The sequence below is a fragment of the Ursus americanus genome, chromosome 7 (assembly GCF_024610735.1).
Source record: "Ursus americanus isolate L20-20 chromosome 7, mUrsAme1.1.p, whole genome shotgun sequence".
Taxonomy (NCBI): domain Eukaryota; kingdom Metazoa; phylum Chordata; class Mammalia; order Carnivora; family Ursidae; genus Ursus; species Ursus americanus.
The window spans coordinates 14,526,238-14,533,778 of NC_142133.1; the positions used below are offsets into that span (position 1 = coordinate 14,526,238).

The following is a 7,541-nucleotide window of genomic DNA, read 5'->3' on the forward strand; positions in this document are numbered from 1 at the left end:
GCCATTAGGAACTGTGTTTGGTGGACGCCTAGGGGGAGCGGTTGTATCCATCTGGCAGCATCTGTGGCAAAGTTATGTCCAGTTGGCATGCTCTGGTGGGGCCCGCAGCCTCTCATTGGGTCTAGTGGAGTGCGGAATGGAGGACTGGCTTGTTATAGGTTTATGCAGTGGGTGAGTAGCTGCTCGGGTTTATTTTCAGAACTTCTGCATAGTTTCCCGTTTAAGTAAATATTTTCGGGGTTAGCTTTCCAAGGGGGAGGGAAAGAGGGAAGAAGTTACTGTAAGTAGCAAGACTGTGCCCGAATAAAGCTCTGGGACAGGCACCCTGCCCCCTACTGGCCAGTGAGAGCTCCCGGGAACCTCCAGCGATCCCGCTTCAGCCTGGGAAAGAAGGTGCCACAGGTGGGATCTCTGACCCTCTGCCTCCTCCAGCTAGGACCGTCTCTTTCTCTGGCGGACAGCCACTGAGACCTTCAAGGCAAGCTTCGCTGCAAGGCCATGCCCTGGCCCCAGCAGATCGATAGACTAGGGCTGGCCGCTGACAGGGGCACGGGTGTGAGTGGGGGTTTGCATGCTACTGGGGAGAAGCAGGATGTGTATTTGTGTTTGTGGGTGTGAGTTTATGTATGTGGGGGAGACTCATTTGGGTATGTAGCTCATATATACTGGGGCAGCAGAGTGTTTAGGTTTTCCCTGAAGACACACGTTTGTGTCTTTGAGAATGGGTAGAGAGTCTGTGTGTTTGCTTCTCTCTCTGTGTGTGTGAACATATGTGTGACAGTCAGTGTGTTTCCCTGTGTGGCCACTGTGTGAAAGGGTGTGTGGTTTTGGTGCCATCCACAGGGTCTGGTGCATAAGAGCCTTTCACTCCCAGTGAATCAAATGATGAATGTGTATGTTGATATGTCCTTGTGAAAGTTCCTGCAGAGCCTGTTTCCCTGGGAGTGGGAGTGTGGAAAATAGGCAGGTAGGGGCTCCAGGGTCTACTGTGTTTCCTCCCTTCCCAGAAGTAAGCCTGGGGCTGGTGGCTCAGCTCCTCTGACTCAAGGTGGCGTCTCTGGTTGCTGGAGCCTCTCCGGACCCTCAGGCAATAGCTGGTTCTTCACTGTGCCGCTCCGCGAAGGTCAGACAGCTGGGGCCCTGTAAGCATGGATTTGCCACCGGGGGACCTGAGTTGTGCCCTAGAGCAGAACCTCCAGGAGAGGCGGAGGAAGCTGCCAGGGCTGGAGTTCCTCTTGCGGTGCAGGGTCGGACCCATGCGGAGCAGTCTCGGCCCGCTGGCGATTCGCTTGACCTTCAGGCCTGTGCAGAGCAAAGGCGGAGGCATAGCCTTCCGAGCCAAGTGAGCCCGGCGCGCGAATCTCGGCCGGGAAGGAATCCTTGGTACTTAGAAAGTGCGCGCAAAAGGATTTTCTGCAAACGCCGATTGCATCAGAGAGAAAAGTCTCCAAAGAGGTGCCAGCACTCTGGGATCTCGCTGTCGGAAGAGCGCCTTCTTCCGTCTTTCCCGTGGGGTCCAGGTAGCATGTCTGGGCGGAAGCGTCCTGGTCTCGGAGGAGGAACGTGTTCGGTACCCACAGCTGTAGTGACCTGAGACGCAAAAGCCGCAACTTCCTCCTTGAGAAGTCCTGCACCCTTGGGATCTGGCAGGATAGGCTTAGATGGGTCGCTTAATGCGGGGGAGAGGTGGGACTGGGTCCCCCCGAAGTGAGAGGGCGCTGCAGGTTAATGTACTGCTAATGGAAACCTGTGCCCGTCGTCCGGAGGCGCGCCCCTCTCCCTCGTCTCCTCGGCCAAGCCCTGGCGCTCCCTTGCTCCCATTTAGAACACACGCCCCCCGGCCCGGCCTCCCCAGTCTCCTCGGACTTCCCTTCGTCCTCTATCCTTTCATCACCGTCCCCAAACGACCGATTTCTGAGCTTGGAGACCTTGGCTCCACGGCCACACGCGCGACCCGGGCTTTGCTATGGCTCAGCGGCTGCCCGTGGCAGGAACGAATCTTCCCAGAGCGTCCCACCAGGTTCTGGGGACTGCGACCACCGCTCAGGAAACCTCCATGGCCTGATTTCTTCCCCAGCTCTGGCATCTCCAAACACACGTCCCTTCCTTGCTTGGCACACAGCTCCTCTTTTCTTACTCCCATCCCCGAGTGAAGAAAAAGGAGGGTGAGGGCCCTGCTCCACTGATGGGGGAAGGGAGAAGAATCCCCAAGAGGAGCAGACCGCCACCTTCCTGCTTTTGCAAGGGAGCTGCCCGGCAGGAAAGGGGACAGAGGGCTTTGGGGGGAGGGGGGAGGTTTCAGAGTTTTCAGTCCCTTCACCTTAGGGCTGATACACGTCGTGTATGGGGGAAGGCGGCTCCCGGTTTCTGGAGCTCCTGGGACATCGCTGCCCAGAACGGTCTACCCGGGGTGTCGAGTCCCTGTAGGGAAATCAGACACGGCTGCACTCCCGGATCACGGGCCTTGTGGTATATATCCATATATATATATTTATGATTTCTAATTTTATTATAAAATAAAAGCAGAAATATTTCCCGAAGAACATTCACATGAGGGCATAACAGGGAGACAGCAAGTCCGAGGCTCGGGAGGCACACTCTGCCGGCACTGTGGCCACAGTCCCGGGAGGAAGAAGAGAGAGCTTGTCGGGCCTCACCGAGAGAAGGGGAGGGGCAAGCGGCAAGGGCGCACTCAGAGGCCTCGGTGCTGCGGTCCTTTCTTTCACTTAAGTTACTAGCTGACACCTGCAGCCCCGCCGAACCCTGGGGAGGGCCTCCGCAGAAGGCCTGGTTCCTCTGCTCTTCCCCCTGCCACGTCCACCCGGGAAAGTGAGGGAGGAGGACACAAAGAGACGTCTGGGCATGAGGAGAAAGGCTGAGGGGTACAGACCCTGGGGCCAAGACTGCAAGAGGCTGGCCAGAGGAAAAACGGAAAAACAGAATGGAGAAACAGAAACCTATTGAGGGGTGACACGCCAGAAATATAGAGGGATGGGGAACCGGGAAAGCAAAAAGGGGTGGGAGAGAAGACAAGAGAGAAGGAAGGGAGAGGAACTGGAAGAAAGAGCAAGGAGGCAAGGGAAGGGAAGGGAAAAGAAAGAAGGGATGAGAAGGTCGGGAGAGAGAGTATGAGAATGGTGTATAATTTATTCCCTTCCCGGGTTCAAGTTCGGGTCCCTGGCCTCCAAACGATCTCAGAAGCAACTTGTTGAAAACAAATCCCGGACAAAGACCAAACCAAGGAGCTATCCACCCTGCCCAGGCCGGCGGTTCTGCCCGCTCAGCGAGCAGGGCTTTCAGTACCTGGTGGGGCCGCCGGCGCAGGGCGCCCTCCCGACACCGTCTCTCCGGTCCCCAGCGCCGAGCCCGGAAGGCGAGCGCGTCGAGGCAGGCGGGGCTCTACGAGCCCAGGTCCACGAGGTTGGCCGACATGGGGTTGAGGATGGAGTCCTGCAGGCCGTGGTGGTGCTGCAGCGGGTCCGCGCCGCCTCCGCCCGGCACGGGCACGGGTACGGCGCTGGGGCCCGGAGGGTGGCCCAGGCTGTGCAGGGACGGCAGCCCGGGGGGCGGCGGCGGGCTGAGCAGCAGCGCGGGGCTGGACGACGAATGGTCTGGCGTCCCCGACGGCGTCTTCTCGTCCTCCGAGCTGCCTAGCACCGACTTGCCGCTGCCATTCAGAGACGCAGCCAGCGGGTTGTGGCTGTTGGAGTTGGAGTTCTCGCTGTTCTCCCTGCAAGTGCCGGAGCAAAGCAGCCGGGTCAGCGGGGAAACCGAGGCCGCTCGGCGCCGCCGCGTCACCCAGAGCCAGACCCCGTCGCTCGCCTCCGCGCCAGAGCCGCCCGGTGCTGCCTGCGGGTATTTTCGGTTTCTACCATTTTCTTGGCCTGGCCCGGGGCTCTCGTGCTTTCTGCCAGTTCTCTTAATAGCTCAATACAAGAGTTCTCTCTCTTGTCCTTTTCTCTGTGTCGTCTCTATCCCGCCCTCCCCACCTCTCCTGTTCTTAACCTCTTGAATATCTTTCCTGTTCTCTTTACGTCCTGCCCCCCTCCGCATTCACTGAGTTGCTAACATTTCTTTGCCAGAGAAGAGTGCCCCGGGAGCAGGGCTCGGTGGAGTTGGGGAAGAAGGAGACAGGGAGGAAGGGAAGATGCCTGGAATTTCAGATTCTTGGCTCCCCGAGCCAGGGTTGCTGAGTAGAAGTTGGGCCAGGAGAGTGAGGGCCCCTATATCCTAGGCTGAGGGCCCCGTTTGAAGTTAGGGATCTCACAGGCCTTCACCTCCCATTGCTTTTCTCCGTTTAAGGGAAATCTCTGATTGGGGGTCAGGTTCCTGGAGCTAAGGCTCCTTTCTTTCTAGATCCAAACTTGCAGGTCTTTTGAGAGCTGTCCTTGCTGGGCCTAAGGACAAGGCCCCAAGGAAGCAGCACTCCCTTCCCCTGGTGGCACAGTGCAAACTTCAACTGGGAGACTGGAAGCTGGGGGCTTGGAGGGCAGCACTTGGGAGAAGAATGGGGGGGATTACTAATCCTGGCCTAGACTTTTCCATCATACAGAAACTGAGGGATTCTGCAGCCCTCACCTGGGGCCTTGCCTGAGAACGTAGTTCTTCAGGAGCCTGGATGCATGCCAGGCCGGGTAGAGGGGAACCCCGGCAGCGAGAACCCACCTCCTGCTCTGCCTTTGACTATCAGCCCGGACCAGATCTGCAGATTTGGAATCTTGGGTAGATTTTCTCTCCACTGGCTTCCCAAGACCTTTTCTTTCTGTTTTCCTGAGAGGGAACTTCCCATATGCCTGGCAGTGGAGACCTTACAACTGTACATACCCCAACCTCATTGTCTGGGAGGCCAGGGTGGGCCTGAAGCTCCCCCTTCCACTTCCAGAGATCTGGTTCCACTGTTCAGCAACAGCCCCCTCCCCGCCCCCAATCATTTACTCTGGGCTGCTCACACTCCATACCCCATCAACCCCAGGTGACTTGTTATGCTGGGTTTCTGTTCCCATAATCGGTTTTTCTCCCATTCCCTTCTTCCTATTTGGGGTTCAGAGGAGCCACAGACTGGCAGCCACAAGGGCCTAATGGTCAACTGTTAGGCTAGATCGGGAAGTCCTGGTTTCCTTGAGGACAAGCAACTCTCAGCCCTTCTATTGCCCTCAGTTCACCCCAGACCTACTGACCTCCCCCCTAAAGACTGTAGGGCCTGAGGGGAGAGGAGTCAAGAGCTTGGCAGGCCAGGGAAGGGTTGCTGGGTCCGAGAAGGCAGGAAAAAGGGGCATGTGTTTCTCTTTTGCTCTCCTACAGCTGACACTTCCTCCCTGTCTTGCTTCTCTTGGTCCTTTCTATGCAGGATAAAAGACTCTCCCTATCAACTTCCATATCCAGACAAGGAATATTCTTGCCCAGGCCCCTCCACATCCAGGTCACACCAGGAAAGTATCAATCCCAGTCCTGACCCCTAATCACACTTCGGCCTAGAGCTGAGTAAGGCGAACAGGAAGTTCGGGGAAAGTGCCCATGAATTCGCACAGGCAGCCCCAAATCTGCAGCCCGATAGTCCCGATAGTCCCGGGTCGAAACCCCTCTGTCCTTCGGAAGACCGTCAGACCTGCCTGCTGTGTCCCCCTTGCACGGGATCCAGCCACTGTCTTGCTTTCGCCCCAGAGTTCGCTGCCTCTCCACGTTTGTTCCCAAGCGACCAGGGAGTTAGTTGACAACTTCCCCGATCGCTTTGCCCGCTTTAGACAAATTTCTGACCTCTCGGTCTCCCGCAAGACCTGAACACCGGCAGGGTCAGAGGAGGCTGCAGCTGGGCCGTGGCAGGGACGGAGCACCCAGTTTAGGCCTCTCCCAGAGGGGCTGTGCACAAGCCCTGCGACCCCCTCCCTGGAGCCCGGGGCAGCTGGCGCCTAAGTTCTACTTACTCGTACCTTTCTTTGGCCTCAGCTGCCCGGTCGCGCTGCCGCCGGTTCTTGAACCAGTTGCTGACCTGCGTGGTGGTGAGGCCCGTGGCTTCCGCCAGCTCGCGCTTCTCGCGCGGTGAGGGGTAGGGGTTATGCGCATACCACTCGCGCAGCACGCTGCGACTCTTTTCCTTGAAGCAGTAGCTGGTCTCCTCGCCGTCCCAGATGGAGCGCGGCAGCGGAAACTTGCGGCGCACGCGGTATTTGCCCACGGCGCCCAGGGGCCGGCCGCGCAGCTTCTCCGCCTCGATGTAGTGCGCCTTGAGCCACAGCTGCTGCAGCTTGGCGTGGTTGTGCGGCGAGAACTGGTGGCTCTCCAGGATCTTGTAGAGCTCGCGGAAGTTGCCGCGGTGGAAGGCCACCACCGCCTTGGCCTTGAGCACGCTTTCATTCTTGTGGAGGTGCTCGCAGGCGGGCAGCGACCACAGGAAGCGGCCCAGCCGCTCGATGTTGCCGCCCTGCTGCAGCACCTCGCACACGCACGCCACTTGCTCCTGCGTGAAGCCGAAGGTGGGCAGCATGGACATGGTGCCGGCTGCGCCCCCGCCCGCCCGCGCGCGCCCTCACCGCGCTGCGCAGTCCGGCATGGGCGCCTCCCCGCCGGGCCGTCCGGGCCGAGAGGCGGGCGGGGCGGCCCCCCTGGCCCCGCGCGGTCTCCTGGCGAACTCCGAGTCACTGCAGTCCGTCCCCGCGCCGGCCGCGGCTCCCGCGCTCCTCCGCGCCCCCGCCGCCTGCGCGCCTTGCCTGTGCCCTCGTCCAAGCCCGGGGGCCGCCCGGGGCGCCGCTCCGCATGCTCCGCGCCCGCCCGCCCGCCGCTCCCTCGCTCGCTTCTTGCTTGCTCTCCCTCCAGTCTAGCTTGCTCGCTGCTTTTTTAATAATATTATTCTAAGCGGGCATGAGGCGCGGCGGCCCGCGCCCTGATTGGTCTGGTTATCTGACCCGGGGCCTGCCCGCGCCAGACAATAGTCGGAGTCAAATTATTCGCCATGGAGACGCTGTCAGTCACTGGTAACCCGAGCCCCGGCGGGTCGGGCGGCTCCCCCCGGCCGGCTCCGCTGACAGATCGCCCGGCTCCGCGCAGAGCTGAGGGCGGCCGGAGACAGGAGCGGGAGGCGCTCCAAGAACCTGGGAGGCGGAGAGGACTGGGCGGGGGCCGGCGGCGGTGGTGATTGACGGGGCGGACGCCCAAAGAGCAAGGGAGGGGACGGACACGGGAGGGGGGGCGGAGTGGAGAAGGGCAGAGAAGAAAAGGGGAGGATCGAGGTGGGGAGAGGAGAAGGCGGGGAACTGTTTAAGGGGGTTCCTGGAGGGAGAGGAGGGAGAAGGGTGGAGGGTACCTCTGGGGGGAAGAAACTTAGAGCAGCTTTCGCTAGGCCTCACTGGGTGCCCTACCCCCACTCCGGGTCTTCAGTGCCCTCCCGGGCCCGCAGTTTTTGGGATAGATTCTGACCAGGAGCGGGCCAGTAGGATGGGAGAGTTTGGACGTGCTTGGGCTCCTCTCAAAGATTTGGCTTTTCCTGCTGACAGCGCCCCGCCCCCATCCTAGGAACTCCGGACCTGGGCGGTCTTCGAGGGAAAGGG

General features: G+C 59.9%; 1 protein-coding gene across 2 annotated transcripts; it reads right to left on the bottom strand.

Moving 5' to 3' along the window:
• Positions 1–2,490: 2,490 nt before the first annotated feature.
• On the bottom strand, positions 2,491–6,950 carry SIX2 (SIX homeobox 2). 2 transcript variants are annotated; one of them, XM_087863363.1, is made up of 2 exons: positions 5,922–6,950; positions 2,491–3,730 (listed from the first exon to the last, which is right to left on the bottom strand). In XM_087863363.1, exons 1-2 carry the CDS (start codon positions 6,485–6,487, stop codon positions 3,400–3,402), a joined length of 897 nt encoding a protein of 298 aa, XP_087719489.1. In that variant the 5' UTR covers positions 6,488–6,950; the 3' UTR covers positions 2,491–3,399. The 2 variants fall into 2 exon arrangements, with proteins under 2 accessions (XP_087719489.1, XP_045644339.1); XM_045788383.2 differs by having other exon boundaries at positions 5,928–6,944.
• Between the last annotated feature and the right edge of the window lie 591 nt (positions 6,951–7,541).